The sequence below is a fragment of the Homarus americanus genome, unplaced genomic scaffold (assembly GCF_018991925.1).
Source record: "Homarus americanus isolate GMGI-L3 unplaced genomic scaffold, GMGI_Hamer_2.0 scaffold55640, whole genome shotgun sequence".
Lineage (NCBI taxonomy): Eukaryota > Metazoa > Arthropoda > Malacostraca > Decapoda > Nephropidae > Homarus > Homarus americanus.
The window spans coordinates 1,515,557-1,532,439 of NW_024713650.1; the positions used below are offsets into that span (position 1 = coordinate 1,515,557).

The 16,883-nt window shown below is 41.0% G+C and overlaps 2 protein-coding genes across 10 annotated transcripts in view; one reads left to right on the forward strand and one right to left on the reverse strand.

Annotated features, from left to right (window-relative positions):
* LOC121872882 (WD repeat-containing protein 7-like) overlaps window positions 1–16,883 on the forward strand; it is a 54,671-nt gene that overhangs the window by 26,791 nt on the left and 10,997 nt on the right. For 6 of the 8 annotated variants that reach the window (XM_042375966.1, XM_042375999.1, XM_042375989.1 and 3 more), the window contains 12 exons: window positions 3–107; window positions 10,030–10,224; window positions 11,154–11,281; window positions 11,775–11,920; window positions 12,349–12,553; window positions 12,824–13,012; window positions 13,501–13,639; window positions 13,985–14,131; window positions 14,477–14,610; window positions 15,094–15,146; window positions 15,816–16,086; window positions 16,416–16,598. In XM_042375966.1, coding sequence (XP_042231900.1) covers window positions 3–107; window positions 10,030–10,224; window positions 11,154–11,281; window positions 11,775–11,920; window positions 12,349–12,553; window positions 12,824–13,012; window positions 13,501–13,639; window positions 13,985–14,131; window positions 14,477–14,610; window positions 15,094–15,146; window positions 15,816–16,086; window positions 16,416–16,598 — 1,895 coding nt within the window. The remainder of the gene's footprint in view (window positions 1–2; window positions 108–10,029; window positions 10,225–11,153; window positions 11,282–11,774; window positions 11,921–12,348; window positions 12,554–12,823; window positions 13,013–13,500; window positions 13,640–13,984; window positions 14,132–14,476; window positions 14,611–15,093; window positions 15,147–15,815; window positions 16,087–16,415; window positions 16,599–16,883) is intronic. The other 2 variants (XM_042375975.1, XM_042376024.1) reach the window with 2 other exon arrangements.
* On the reverse strand, window positions 2,405–4,748 carry LOC121872918 (lysostaphin-like). Of its 2 annotated transcripts, XM_042376048.1 has the most exons (3): window positions 4,625–4,748; window positions 3,193–3,885; window positions 2,405–3,111 (listed from the first exon to the last, which is right to left on the reverse strand). In XM_042376048.1, the coding sequence occupies exons 1-3, from the start codon at window positions 4,634–4,636 to the stop codon at window positions 2,827–2,829; spliced, it is 990 nt and encodes a 329-aa protein (XP_042231982.1). In that variant the 5' UTR covers window positions 4,637–4,748; the 3' UTR covers window positions 2,405–2,826. The 2 variants fall into 2 exon arrangements, with proteins under 2 accessions (XP_042231982.1, XP_042231972.1); XM_042376038.1 differs by having other exon boundaries at window positions 2,405–3,885.

Here is a 16,883-nt window from a genome sequence, read left to right on the forward strand (position 1 = left end):
AGGGTTGCTGTCACGGGTCAAGGAATCGGCAGAGAGTGTCCAGAACCTCATACAGAACAAAGTGGAACAGTCAGGATTCCGTCCCACCACACTCAGCTCGGCTAAGGGTGAGTGTTATCCTTATGCTGATGACAGAGCATGTTGGCATAGCTGTCGACCAATCATATATCACACACTATAGTTGGTCCATATTTCTAACATTATAATTGGTCCATATATCCCACACTACTGTACAAGGTCAATCACTATTTGCAGTAACTTCTGCTCTTATTCTGGAGATCAACTCTTGGAAATAAAACTAATTCATCACTGGTCTTGATAACTGTTGTCTTAGGGGTTGATAGGGACTATGTAATCTTACCTCTATGATACACTGCTTTAGAAAATAACAAAGTTCTCCACAGTGTCTTGGATTGTACCTGTGTGGTGTTAATTATCAGGTTTTCTTCCTATCCACCACCGTGACTAACTTTCCTCATAACTCAAGACACATTATGTAAGAGAGCTCTCTTCAGCACCAGGGATTGAACCTTTGTGCTGTGGGTGTTTTAAGTGGGAGATGAGACAACCTTTGAAAGTGGTTCTCCTGATCGTCCAACTGTGCTATTGTCTCTTGGTTTGTCTCCTGAATAAGAGCATCAGTGTACATAATCTTGTCAGTGTATAATTATTTTAAATGTTGTAAATCATGTCAGTGTTATGCATCATGTTCTGTCATTAATCCTGCATGGTAGTGCTGTACATATTAGGTGTGTGTGTGTGTGTGAAATTTGTTCTTGATGTAGTCTTTATATTCTGTATTTTCAGTGTCTTTAATGTCTTAAGCGTCTTCCTGTTTGTGATATTTCCACTAGTGTAACAAACTGTACAGCTGTAGTTCCTCAAGCTCATGTATCAATTGTGTGTCTAGAAATGAACAACAGTCATTTTTAACATGAGTGTCTTACCTCTTTTTCTATACATATCTATTCATGTCATGTATATTTTTGTTTCTAGAATGCATTAAGTTGTATGAGAACTATCTGGCTCTTGTCCGTTTTACACCTCTCGTTCATGAACCTCTACCCAATACATCTTATTTTTCCTACTAAATATTTTATTGGACTTTGGGAGGTACATAGGACAGTGGGCCTGGAAGTCTATGCACGTTTTTATACATTTCTTTTACCCGTGACATTTGAATTGGTTTTTATTTGAACTCATCATGCCATCTGGTCTACCATGTTAGAAAGTATCATGAACCACTGTGATCATGATGTAGTAACACCGAGGCAGTTCCCTGAGAAGTAAAAAAAAACATACTGTAGTGGTTATGTAAAATTACTGTATGTAGTAATTTGGTAATACTGTAGCTGTTACGGTGTTCTCTAGTGGCATGCTTAATTTTTGCATGTATATCCACATTCTTCACAGGATCAGAGTACCATCCTGATATATGGGGGTTGGCGACCATAGCCCTACTCTCTAAAGGTTTGCGGACGGTTATTACTATTCTTTCAGAGAACTACTGCCCATTTTATGTGAGATTTTAGCACATTCATCCCTGTTTTCTTTCACATTACAGAATTAACCCATGTAAATGAAATCTGTATTTAGTAGTTATTCATAACCTGGTATTGGTCCAAGTTTTCATTCTCTACAGCGTTGTGCTTCAGTGATTTGTTATTTTTTCTTAAGTACAGCAAATACAGTACTTTGTGTGATTTTTGTGAGAATATAAATGTAAACTACCTGATCTGAAATAACATCTTTGGAACAGGTTGGCATAAACTTTTATAAACAAAACCCATCTGGCAGTGGGACACTTGCAGGAAGTTTAATTGTTTTATTTTAAGGGGTTTTAGTGATGATAAATAAGTGGAAAATAGCTCAGTTAGGAGTGAGTGAGTGAGTGGTACAGTACTGTAGATAGAGTTGAAGGACTTACAAGTAGCAGTGAGAAATAAACAGAAACTTTATTGTTAACCTCATGAGCAGTATTGATCAGGAAGGGCTGTGGAAAAGGGAGTAAATTTTGAAAAAATTTTCTTCACATTTTGTCATTTCTTCTTACACTGATCCATGGGATGAGTTCCTCAGTGATGTCATCTTGAAAATAACCGGTGCCCCTGAATATAGACATGTTGAAATGGATGTTTTTTCTTTTGTTTTTTTTATTTAATTTATTTATTTATTTTTGAACCACATATCAGCTTACTAGCCGTTTGAGCAGTTGGTCTATCCAGTGTTAGTACAGGAGGAAACTGGAGACTGGGAAACCTGTGGTGTTTGGTAGTGAAGGTCACACTTGATAACACCCTTCTCACGTGTGTCTGGGCCGAGCAGGACTCAAACCCTTGATATATTGGTGAGAGATGAGCGAATTACCGCTGTATAAGTTTGTTGGGGTTAAGTAGATAATTCATGAATTCATCACTTTATGTTGTCACCTGAATTTTACAAAATATATGTACATGTACAGAAATATGAGCAACATGGTTCCTGGCTGTGCATTATGTTCACAAAAAGGTGACTCATATAGTACCCAATATTATAATTTGAAGCTCTCTTGAAGGCTTGTATTCCTGATTTATTTTGGGGATTTTTAAGTGTACATTGAATCTTGTTTTTTGTTTGAGTCATCTTGTATTGTTTGGTTTGTGTCCTTTATGTAATGCAAGATGTGGTGGAACTTGAAAATTTAATATTAGAGATACAGTATACTTAGAAATGTGTGGCTTGGTGCACCTCCTCTACCCTCTCTAGGTTAACAGAGGATAGAGTTGTGGGCACGGGCAGGCTGGAGAAAGAACGTCTTAGTCAGTGGGCAATGGTGAGGGTTTTGCCTTACAATACACGGTAGGAAACGGCATGGTTGGGGGTGTTGATGATGCGCAGAAGTTCGGCATCACGGAGAGCAGCAGTACCCACGGCCCCTTCCACTACTGTCTTGGGCTCAACAACGACTGGTTCAATTGGCAGGGACTTGTAGAACTCAGGGAACACAAAGTGGTTACCTATTAGAACTTGACGCTTGCGACGGCTCTCAGCTGCTGCCACCTCCTCCTCCACAGGTGTCTCAGTAGTTTCCTCTGGAGCTTCTGCCTCAGCTGTCTCTTCCTCCACTGATGCCTCAGCTGTCTCCTCCTCCACTGGTGCCTCAGCTGTCTCCTCCTCCACTGGTGCCTCAGCTGTCTCCTCCTCCACTGGTGCCTCAGCTGTCTCCTCCTCCACTGGTGCCTCAGCTGTCTCCTCCTCCACAGCTGCCTCTGCTGTCTCTTCTTCAGGAGCCTCAGTGGCTTCCTCAGCAGTGGCAGCAGCGAGAGCAGCAGCCACAGCAGCCTTGTGCTCTTCCACCAGGCGGAAGTGTTCGGCACGTGCTTCCATCACCTCTGGTGTCTCTGCAACTTGCTCCAGGTTGAACACTGGTGCTTCTAGTTCAAACTGAAGAGCCACTGGTGCTTCTCCATCAAAGACTGGGGCAACAGGCAGGGCATTGGAAGACACGCGGAAGCCGTTCTGGTCAGCAGTGTAGTGTGCCACCACTTCTTCACCGTTAGTGTCGATGTAAGTGTAGGAGCCACGGACGGCACCAGTGTAGTCCCTGACTGCGCTGTGTGCCTGGTCGTGGGAGACGTGACCGAAGGCGTACTGTCCGAACTCATCCTGGGAGTGGTGCTGGCTCTTGTATTCGGTGGGGATTGCAGGAGGTGCGACTACATACTGACCAGCATAGGCTTCTGGCACTTGGGCAGCGTCTGGTACCACGTTGTAGTCCAAGGTGTACTGTATGGGCGACGCTACATAGGGTGCAACGGCGGCATAAGGATCGGCAATGTAGCCGGCAGTGTACGGGTAGTACTGGGGCCGGCCTGCTGCTGCACAGATGCACGCTGATATCACCACCTGCAACACAGACAAACTTTATGTACACCACTGTACATCTACAATACTCGACCTACATCTACAGTACTGTATATCATGACCTACAATATAGTACTCACCCTACAACACACACAACTTACACCACACACAACTTAAAACACACACACTACAAAACACAACACACTCATTCTACAAGTACAATTAACACACTCCTCAGTTTTTCCTTCACTGTATCAACCATTTCGAGTCGTGTCACCTTTACCTGTAGGAGTCCAAGATTTTTACCAAGTGTTATATGGTGGTTGTTGGTGCTACAAAAGTACACATTATAGTATCAATAATTATACGATTGGATATTTAGGTAACAGATATAATGTCATTGATAAATTTCCGTACATTTAATTTTACCATGAGTATTTTTTTAATGTTTCATAAGAGTGAAATGCAGTAAATACCGGTCTTCCAACTTTTTTTATGGAACATAAAAAAAGGAATTATCTTATTACCGGCGCATGATAAACAACATTGGAGCCTGTAATCTAAAAGGATATTCTTAGTCACCAAACCGGATCAGCTGCCTCACTTACACCACATAATAGGCATACACAAGGTAGATTAGGAGGCTTCATCTACACAGAAGCTAGTTTAGGAAGCTTGACTTGCATATAACCGGATATTAACAGAAATTATCTAAACAAGAACTGGAACTAACTTTAAAACTAATGGACACTTAAATAATAATAATAATAATAATACATACTAGTGCGTTCATGGCGCCAATTTGCTGAGGAAGGGGTGGAGGAGGGTAAGGTGTGTGCCTGTCCCGACTTTCTCACCGTATTTATACCGAGTACTCGCGTCAAGCTCCGCCCCTAATCCCAGAACCTGACCACGCCCAGGTCCTTACAGTTACCACAACCGTCTATCCCGTGTTCAGTAGGGCTTATGCTTACTGTTGTTTACCTATTAAAAAAAGGGAAGGTAGAAGAAAAAGGTGTAAGGGGATACTGAGGTAAACTGAGTGATTAAGTGTTCCTTATTGGCTCTTGTGTGGTTTAAAATGTTCCTTAGTGATATTATTTTGTATAGAAATGTATAAAAAAATGTCTTGTGAGTGTCTTATGAGGTATGTTGTGTCTTATGAGGTATGTTGTGAGTGAAAGTATAAAACCCAGTATGTTGTTGGTGTGATAGGAGGCGTGGTGGGTGGCAGGGATGGTGGGTGGCAGGCAGGTATGTATGGGCGTGGTGGTGACCTTGGTGGGGGAGCAGGAGGGAGATGACCGTGGGTGTTACCTTGCCCGAGGCTGAGGAGTCCACACAAACCTCTTCACTCCCTCTCTCGCTCTTCTTCCTCTACTCTCTCTCATTTTTTTTCTCTCTCTTTCATTACTGTTATTTTATCTTCCTATTTTTGTCCTTTCTTTTTTTTGCTGCATTTTAGCTCTAACTTGTTTATAATTCATTTTCAACTGTGTGTGTGTGTGTGTGTGTGAGTGTGTTTTGTTTACATACAGACAACTAATAAGCCCACTCATTGGTCAACGGCACACTAGTGAAAGGGAAGTGTTGTCTTGTAAGGTAGTAATAAGATGGGTGGAGAGGGGAAGGGGCCAGGCAGGATAGACAAGTTTTACAGGCAAAAATCATGGACTGGGGTGAACCCTCTCACTGCATTCTTAGTCATATGTAAACAAACACTAGGATGAGTTTGGATGTCTACACACACACACACACACACACACACTCACACTGGCTGCTCCTGGTGGGTCAAGTACTGTCTTTATTTACATACATAAACATTAGGGTATTGGGCCAACTAATTTACACAAAGTTTGAGTTGCTTTCGTTTGTAGTAAAAAGTATATCTCTGTAACCAGCCACAGACAATAATAAAGTTGTCCCCATGTGAGGTTAGAGTCAATATGTAAGAACATAAGAATGGTGGAAACTGCAGCGGGCCTATTGGTCCATACTGGGCAGTCCCATTTACACCCAACCCCTATTGCTCATATAAGCATCCAACCTATGTTTGAAGCTATCCAGCATATTTGAGTTAATGATGATATTTGGTAACTTGTTCCATTCATCCACTACTCTGTTTCCAAACCAGTGTTTACCTATTTTGCGCCTAAATCTAAATTTGTCTAATTTAAAACCATCGTTTTGAGTTCGCTCCTGGTTGGATAGTTTGAGTACCTTTGTAATGTCCCCTTTGCATTGCCCTGACTTCCATTTATACACCTCTATCAGGTCGCCCCTCGCTCTACGTCTCTCGAGGGAGTGCAAATTAAGATGCTTTAACCTGTCTCTATACTCAAGGTTCCTAAGGCCCAGGATTAATCTTGTTATCCTCCTCTGAATTCTTTCCAAGGATTCTATATCCATTCTGTAATACAGTGACCAGAACTGAACTGCGTAATCCAAGTGTGGTCTCACAAGCGCAAGATACAGTTTTAGGATGACCTCGCTAGTCTTGTAACTAACACTCCTTTGTATGAACCCAAGTACTTTATTAGCCTTGTTACGAGCAAAAACACATTGTTTACTTGGCTTAAGGTTCCTACTTATCATTACTCACAGTCGGATTTCTCAATGGCATCGTTGTTCATCTGGTAACTGGTTTCCCTGTTTACATCTCCTATACTGAGTACTTTACATTTGTCCACGTTGAATTTCATCTGCCATTTTTCAGACCATTCGAAAAATTTGTTTAGATCTTCCTGTAGTTTTGCGGAGTCCTCGTCAGATTTAATAACACGTCCTATTTTAGTGTCATCAGTAAATTTACTTATGTTGCTGTCTATGCCGATATCTATGTTGTTTATGTATATAATAAATAATAATGGTCCAAGTACTGAGCCTTGGGGAACTCCACTAGTGACATTGCTCCAATGGTATTTAGTGCCATTAATGCTCACTTGCTGTTTCCTATCCTGTAACCACGCCCTAATCCATTTAAGGATATTACCTTTGATGCCATGTGCTTCTACCTTTCTAATTAGTCTTTCGTGGGGGGACTGTGTAAGTAATACATTTATTTTACAAGTTGTATTAAAGGTGTAGCACAGATGACTCCATGAAGTGTGTGTAGAATGTAACCCGGATAATGACAAGGACGCCACGCTTCCTTCAGACCGGGAGTCTCCTTGTTTACACTTGCTTTAGCCACGATGTCTTAATGATGTTATAATACTGAACCACATGCTGAACTACGTTGTTTGGTGGTGTGTGGGAGATGCAGGTGACTCTTATGAATGGATGTGCTTATAATGTACAGTTAATGGTAGAAGTTATAATGGTCAGTTAATGGTCATAGTGTACTTGAGAGCGCATTTATAGCGAGTGCAGAGGCGTTTGAACTGAAGATACTCTCAGCACCCAGCTCTTTGTTATGGTGACTCCGCCGTCCATAATGCGAGTTTTTGCCTCACCGACACATGTTGTAATGCTTCATCGACCTCTCCTCCTAGTTTTTGTTGAATGTGCCTCTCACCTGTAGAAGTTAACCTTGAAAGTTGAGTCTCACAGTTCAAGTTCAAGTAAGTTATAGTAATAGTAGGAACAGGTTGGTGTTGGGGGAAGGGGGGTGGTTGCTTAATTGATAGTTTGGGTACCGTTGTGTTGGGTGTCTTCCATGGCTGATGATAGTTGACTTGTTAAGAATCATAGTGTCAGAAGTAGCTGACAGACACCCTGACTCATAGTGGCTACTGTACTTTTAATGTATCGAAAATGATATGTCAGGTGGTGTTAGGTTGAGTGTGGGTGATGGTGCGTGGCGTGAGGCCAGCAGGTAAATAATAAGTGCGGTGAGGTAGTTATGTCGTGAGGAAGAGGGGGAATTCATCGCCAGAGGCAGGAGGAGAGGATAGGGAGGATCTTTGGTCACTGGAGGAGAGAGAAAGAGGGGGGGGGAGGAGGGAGGAATGTTGGTGCCAGTCTTCATTGGGTGTGGCTGATTTGGTAGATGGGTGTATCATCTGCCTCAATATTTACCACACACACACACACACACACACACACACACACACACACACACTATGATGAAATTAAGACATTATTAACCCCTTGAGTACAATAAATAAACCCCATGAGTAGGATAAGTTAACCCACTTGAGTAAAATAAGTTCAAAGGGTTAATTAACTTATACTCAAGGGGTTAACTAAACGTACTCAAGGGATTATGTTATCGTACTCAAGGAGAGGAACACCAACTGGTCAGTCACCTTAGTGTAGATTATTACATAGTGAAACATGAGTCAGTTCAGTGTCACATTGTCACAGTCTTGTTGCTTAGCGAGACTGGGGAGGAGTGTGAGGTCAGTAATTGTTTTTTTTTTAGTTAGCTGTTGTGTTCACAGTGGAGGTGTGGCCGTGTGTGTGTGTCTGTCTGTCTTTATGTGTGTGTGGGTTACCTCAAGGCTGGTGTATGATACTGCTAGAGAGAGAGAGAAGAGAGAGGAGGGCAAGGAGAGATGGGAAGGAATATAGTGGAGGTCACACCCAACTCAGTGGACCAATAGACAAGATAACATCATATGTATGCTGAGCAGGGCAGGGCAGAGGGCAGAGCAAGATGGACACTTTAGATTTATTCACATTACCTGGTAAAGGACACTAGTAATTGTTATAAAAGATTACTAAACCAAAATTCCATGTTATGAGTAATATTTGTGAGTTACAGGTAAATGATGACTTAGTTCATCCTAGGTTTAGGTTTACCACTGATTGCTGTCACTATCCTGGGAGAAAAAAAAAGAGGTGTGGTAGTGTAGGAAGAGTGAAGAAATGGCCTTACTGGTGCCTCACGTGGCCTAGTGTGGGTTGTGAGGGTCATCACACCTTGGCCAATATCACTGTCACATTCCCCCCCTCCCCCCTCTCTCTCTGCCACATTTGAATGACAATATAATTCATTTGGTCAATATATAAATCGACCTTGTTATGACCTTAATGAGTCAGGTGATGAGTGTTTTGGTGGTGGTGATGATGATGATGATGATGATGGTGATGATGATGATGATGATGATGATGATGATGATGATGATGATGATGATGATGATAGCAGAGGTGGTCAGTGTAGTACAGCATGTGACAGGTATGGTAGTGAAAGGCGTGGCTACTCACTCCCTCCTTACATAACCATGGCCTTGTTTCACCAATCCAGGCAGCCTACTGACTTACTCTATTACTAGTGTTAAATGGTACTGTCTACTGTACTGGTGTTGTAGATGGTAGATGTACCTTCTACAACACCAGTAACACAACCTCATCTACAACACCAGTAACACCACCTCATCTACAACACCAGTAACACCACCTCATCTACAACACCAGTAACACCACCTCATCTACAACACCAGTAACACCACCTCATCTACAACACCAGTAACACCACCTCATCTACAACACCAGTAACACCACCTCATCTACAACACCAGTAACACCACCTCATCTACAACACCAGTAACACCACCTCATCTACAACACCAGTAACACCACCTCATCTACAACACCAGTAACACCACCTCATCTACAACACCAGTACAACACCACCACCTCATCTACAACACCAGTAACACCACCTCATCTACAACACCAGTACCTCATCTACAACACCAGTAACACCACCTCATCTACAACACCAGTACAACCACCAGACAACACCAGTAACACATCAGTAACACCACCTCATCTACAACACCAGTAACACCACCTCATCTACAACACCAGTAACACCACCTCATCTACCAGTAACACCACCTCATCTACAACACCACCTCATCTACAACACCAGTAACACCACCTCATCTACAACACCAGTACAACACCAACACCACCTCATCTACAACACCAGTAACACCACCTCATCTACAACACCAGTAACACCACCTCATCTACAACACCAGTAACACCACCTCATCTACAACACCAGTAACACCACCTCATCTACAACACCAGTAACACCACCTCATCTACAACACCAGTAACATTACCCAGTGTTACTGAGGAGTAGAGGAGTACTTTCTACTTACTTTCACCACTTCACTTTCTTCCTCCATGAAATGTTAAAACTTTAATTGTCTTTATATTTACCTTGATAGAGAGTTTATAAGTGTATGTATCAGTTATTTTAGTGACATAATGCTCCTTTGTTCACAGATGGGAGTGGAAGCGGCCGGGTACAGATCCCCCGACACTTGGACGTGACGGCACAGACCTTGCAGATTGGTCAGATGCTTATGTCACTGTTACACTCGTGGGGTCTGGACGGTTCGCTAGACCAGACGTGTGAGAACATCCTCGGTCTTCTCAAACCCAGAGTTCCAGTTTCCTATGGCCTTATATCCAAGTCAGGTGAGTTGTCTGGATCTGACGCTCAACAAATTTCAGTAGTGATGTATAAAGTAAATTTTTTTCGGTATAAAGTTATGGAAAAATAATGAATAATTAATAGTAATCTTGTTAATTAATGCATAATTCTTCGATATATTGAAACTCTAAAAGATTTTGTTAAGGATTTTGAATCATAAAAATTAATTGTAATTGTGATGTTGTACAGATAGTATCACATAATGTATAGTGAGCTCTCTTGCCTTACAAACATAGACAAAGATAATGAATATTGAATTGTTGTCCATGATACTTCAACCCTCTCTTGTCTGGTCAGTTTGTACCATTTAAACTCTTCACTGACATAGGGACCATTGGATACTAAATGTGTTTTTTCTTTTTCTCTCAGTTTTTCAAGCCTTTTACAAGATTCAAGAATAAATACACACACATTTTTCCCTTCAAACATTGTCATTTATTCATTCTTACTGATGAAACGAATTTAACCTGTTATTTTACAATGTCAAGAATGTTTGGATACTATTTTTTGGTGTAAACAAATAATCTTCCTTCCAGAATAATTTTTTACGGATTAATGGAAAAGATAAAATAATTTTCACATGGTTTATATTGTAAGGAACCATGATATTAGACTAACCTTTAATAAAGTGAATTCATATAACCCTGTAGATGCAGTCACCACCATCTTCTAAGCCTATGGTTATTATCCACTGTGTCTGGGAGCATTATAGTAGTATCCCCTGGGTTTTCTCTTGTGTGTTTATGCTGCCAATAGGAACTTAGTTTGATGTCCATTGATTAGTATTGATTTAGGGATTGGTCAGTCAGTTATGATGTTACATATAAACGTTATACATCAGTGTGGACAATAGCATATGAAATATTTTTTTGTTGCATAATTATGATTCATTGTTTTATTGTATGACTTTCAGGCTATATGTCACTGTTTATGCCCACTTGGCACCCAGTACGAGAGGCAGAGATGCCCCAAATCAATTTACCACCCGACTTGGCTGCTGAACTGCCACCCGAGATGGTCAAACTGGAACACAGGACACAGGTACTGCGCTTCCAAGGTGTTTACTCTTGTTTTTTTTCCATGTATGGGACCTGCGACCTGCGTGCTATGGATTAAGTATTGATTGTCTTAAACCGAGCCAAGATGTTGTCAGATACTTTTATTTTCTGTTCCAGTGATACCAGTGCCTTAGTGGGCTCATGCAGTGATAGTCAGTAGTGTTTTGAATGTTGAAATCCATTTATTTATACTTTTGAGTTATGGTTACACTGTAGAATATAAGTACCATTCCGTTTTGTTGCATAATCTCTAGGCACAAAATCTTTCATGAAACATTCTATGCAAAACTGTATAATGTTTGTAAATTTTCTGGATAGATGTTTTGCAAATTAGTATTGACAGCCCTTTCTGTAAATACACAAATAATTTTCTTTAATAAATTTTAATATTCTCAGAGTTAAATACTGTGAAGCATAATATTATACTGGAAGTTGGGTAATGTTTATGGAGTACTAATAAAAATGTGGTTTTCTAGGTATTCACTGGGCGTGGCCACTGGGAGGTGTCACCAGCACTCACCACCCACCACCTGTTAGCCCTGGTCTCAGTGGCCAACACCCTTCAAGACATGAATGCTGCCACACTCATCCCTGAACAGGAGCGCCGCCGCAAGAACCACATGTAAGTGAGTTGTAACTACTTGTTTGACACACTGAATGAAATATATGTTTCAAAATTATAAAGAAATCCAAACCTTAAGATGATCCTTGGGCATTAGTAGAGAAGAGTGAAGGTATAAAAGCAGTGGCATAGATGTGCAGTTGGGGTGCTGAAGTGTAGGAGTAAGGAAGGTGGATTTAACTACTGTATTTAGATGTGTGTTTAATGTTGGAGATAGTACTGTAGTCATTTAGTGTTCCAGTCTCTAAAACTTATAGGCTGTGTATACATGTTTGTAGAGAACTATTATTGAAGTATGTACAGTACAGTATTCAGAAAATAGTCATTCCTTTGAGTTCCTGTAATTCAGTGAGGTGGATCTATGTTTGCTGTATTTCTTAATAATAATTTGAGAAACAGGTGAAGGTTATAAGTATTATTCTGTACAGCCAAAGCTCCAGAGCCAACCAGTCGGTGACCAACCACGAAGATGAGTTCTCCCGGCAGCAGTCTGTGATAAAACAAGGCTGGTCAACGCTCACAGCTCTCCACACTGTACTCTTACCTGACTGTGTGGTGGCTGCTGGTGCCCCGACGTACCAACCTCCCATGGTGGAAATTCTTGCTCGCAGATGGCAGGATCGTTGTCAGGAGGTAACTTGCCTTATACGGTATATTGTGTTTATTCATACAGTACAGTTGCTTGTCATTATCAGACTTTGCATTCTATAAGGTGTTCATATAAAGTTAGATACAGTATATTGAGTTCTGTTTTTCAGCGTGTTGAATTAATGACACTGTACCTTCGTAAAAGTTTTTGTGTTGGGTCTGAGTCTGGGTTCAGCTTAAATCAGGGTGGACCCATTGACAAAACAGATAAATTATGTCCATGGCTTTAACTTAAGTTTCTTTATTTACGTTTAGGTGAGGGAAGCAGCACAGGCTTTATTAAAAACAGAGCTCTCTCGGATGGGCCCTGAGGGTCGGCAGAAACTGATCGAAATCTGGTCACCGCACTTGCCAACACACACGGAGCCTCTGCCCACGGGTCCCACCAACTACAATAACCAAGAGACTCCACATCCACCACGACCTGAGCACCCAGCTACCAAGGTAAAATCTGACGGGTTCTAATGTTCTGAGGATATTATACACCTGTCAATCCTGTTCATTATCTTGTAGTAATACGTAGATAATGACTTTGTAAAAAAAATCCCAGATCCTGTATACTGTAACCCTTTCACTGTGGCTGGTACATACTGGGTTTTTGCCTTCAAATTTCACGCTCGGTTATTTGGCAGGCAAATATTAGTTATGGTAATTAAGTGGCAATCCCTCTAGTGCTGGTATAGACAATTATTTCTGTATGATTGAGTCAGTTTGCTTCATCATGGTGAAGGAGAAAGAATTATATTTTGATGCTGCTGCCGCCTCAGTCTCTCATTACTCTGTTAATCCGGCAAGATTAAGAAATTCATAGTAATAAATGATAACATAAAAAGAAAGGAAAGGGAGTGTTGGCTTATCTTGTTATTGATCCTTGTTTGATATCAAGTAGTGATTTGAATTCCACAGTAAAGCCATTCACCATCACATTTCAGACCACTTCAGGGACACCGTCGGTAAATGCCACAGTGAACGGCACAAGTGGGAACAGCAGTAGCGGAGGAACCACCAGTGAACGGACGATGGAGCCACATCCACATCTTGACGAGGACCATTATGATGAGGAGATGGACGGTAAGTGTAGAACACTTTAGTTGTGATGGAAACATGAGGCCTCTCTTGAGGAACTGTTTTCTATGGTGCCAGAAAACTCCATCCATTCTCTATGTGATGGAGGGGAGGTCTAGAGTGGAAGTTCACCATTATTCACGTGTAAATTACCGTCAGTTATGAGGGGTGGAATAGTCATAGTAACTCCACAGATAATGAATGACAGCGATTACTCAAAACATTCATTTGGCTTGTTTGACCATATCATACTAAATGCCTCATGTAATTTTTATTTTATTCATACCATACTGAGAGGAACTGTCTTTATACAGTCTTGTACAAATATTAAATGCCACATTCCTGTCACAGCAGGAGAGACATGCCGTGAAGTGGTGGCCCAGTCAGAAGGCCGGAGGAAGCAAGCAACAGCCATCATCTTATTGGGAGTCATCGGGGCATACCATGGTCAGGACTCGGCTGAAGGTTTTGGCCTAGGCAATCTTGCAATGCAAACAAGTAAGGAGGAAGTGTGTGATGGTGATTTGTTTTACCCTGACAATAAATAACACAGGAAAATGTCAGAAAGGTTTCTTCATAGTTAATGGTTGATACTAAACTCTTAAGCTTGCGTTTACTCCCACAAGGGAAGCACCACTTTCTTGTTCTCTAACAAAATCTATGATACAGGTAATAGGACAAACAGAAACAAAAGCAGGATAATGTTTCAAGGAAAACATAGTGTTAATAGCCATAATAGGATACACTACATGGGGATCATTAAAGCCCACACCTCAATACAGATTCCATACTCTTCCCTGGAGGAATCCTTCTACAATGTATTTTTTGTTTTCTGTTTTCCAGGCAAAGCTCTTGCTTACTTAGTCTTAGCTCCAGCGGGCCCCAAGCTACCGGCTCACACACCATTGAGACGAGCAGCCATTGATTTAATAGGTCGTGGATTCCCCGTCTGGGAACCCTACCTGGATGTGGCTAAGGTTAGTGAGTCATTTACAGTGTATAATGTAAGTGTGATAAAAATTTCTAAAATACATGTACAGTGCATAGGGGTGTTTGTGTAGGTTTCTGATACTTGGTGTATGGTGCACGTTGTGTACAGTATATGATAATGAGTGCTGGTGAACGATACATAAAATGTATTTGTTTATAATAGAGATATTTATACTGTATATGATTCAGGTGACTATATGTATATGATGTATGGTGGAGACATTGGCTTTTGGTGCTGTACAAGCTTTAATTTATATCTTGTGTGATGGTTAAATTATGTGCGGTCCCCAAGGCCAGCTTTATCACATGTCTTGACAGCCTGGAACACAACCCTCAACAACACTACCTTTCGACACATTTTGTCACTAAATAGATGGATTTCCAGAAACACAAGCCCTTCTTATATGGGGAATACTGTACTTGTATTTGGGTCAATCAGAAGAGAGTTTTTATTCACTTCTTGACCACAGGTGTTGTTGGCACTGCTGGACTTTTGTGCTGATACTGACCGGTTGGCTCCCAGGTGGGTGAAGCTTGTTACTTTTTTAATTCATGTGTTGATACTTTATTCTTAGTTGTGTTTACGTTCTCTGTTACTCTAAGGTTCATCACCTCTTGTTCAACATAGAGTATACTTGTATATGGAAATGAAGGAACCAGTTATTATCATTCCATTATTGTTTTTTTTTTTTCATATTTCCATCAGTTATTTTGATTCACCTTTAAAAATAAGTTCAGTTGTACAGTATACTTGGATGATAACAACATAGAATTTGGTAACAGAATTTATAAAACAAAGCTACACAGAAACTCTCTAATTTCTCACAGTATGTCTGGAAACATGATGCAACTAGTTTTTATTATGGTAGAAAATAGTTCAGCATCAGGACATGGACAAGTGACTTTGCTACTGATGGGTGATACTGGGATGTGTGAAGTGCAGGGTAAACCTGTTGGGTATTTGGGGTCTTTGTTATGGAAAGGAAATATCTCAGCAGAACACATTTATCATAATGAGAGTGATTGAAGTACAGTTAACAGTGCAGAAGTGTGTACTGTACTGTATATCCTGTACTCCTAATTCTGGCATTTATGTGGGAAATTGCTTTGGAAAAAAAGTGGATTGTTTTTAATGGTGTGGTGGGTACTGGCGTAGCATCGATTCATGATTTAAATATTTTTTTTCTCACAGCATGAAATATGGGTTACCTCTCATACCAGAGGCAGACTCTTGTCGCACAGCTTCCAATGCACTGACGCTGATTGCCGAGGCCAGACCCCCAGCCTTCATCACGACCATGGCCCGTGAAGTTGCCCGCTTTAACGCCCTGCAGCAGAATGCTCAGAGCCTACAACTGAACATCCACAACACTGTCCTTCACCGCGCCAAGACAGAGATTCTCCGAGTGATGGAGTACCTCATTGTACATAAAAGATGCCACATCATGGACCTTATGGTGGAGGTGTGTCTCATTACTTGTCTATTTTCTGCGTGTTGTACAGTCACTGATGATGTGACCTTAACCCCTTGTATATCTGCTGCTACTGGTGTGGATCAGTTAAGAGTTTTACTCTCTTAGATGGTGGTGATATAATCTCTAGTAACATAGTGGAGAATGAAGGAGTTTTTGAGTATTAGAATTATTGTCTGCTGGAAATGTGCCTCCCCCTTCCCTATTTTTTTTTACTACATGTTGATCATATAAGCAGGAAGAGGAGGCACGCAAGACAACAATAAGACACTTGTCAGTTAACATGCATTTCTTTATTCTTCACTGTATTTATTTTGCAGGTGATGGACATTGTGTTGCACTGTGTTGACCCGGGACATCTCAAGAGTCGGGGGCTTAATGAGGTCTTCCCATCCATTTGTGGTTTCCCCCAAGTATCTCACTGTCCACACACCAGACGGATTGCCACTGGGGCTAAAAATGGCAGTATTGCAATGTATGAACTTAGAGCATATAAATGTCAGGTTAGTAATGATCTCTTTCTTAATGCTAAAGTTTATACTAATGTTGAAAACAGATGGTCAGGCTAATGGTATAATTTGAATAATTTTTGACCACTCCCAGAGTAATAGTTTGGGCTGAAAAATTAATATTAAATCACAGTTGGACCAGATTTAATGTTACAGTGGTCCTGGATAAGGTGACAGCAGTTCACAATTTAAAGTAAGAAGTAATGAGTCTTGGGTGCCACCTCATCAAACATTGAGCTTAACCTTGGTGGAGTTTCAGGCATCAAAGCTCTTCTGTCA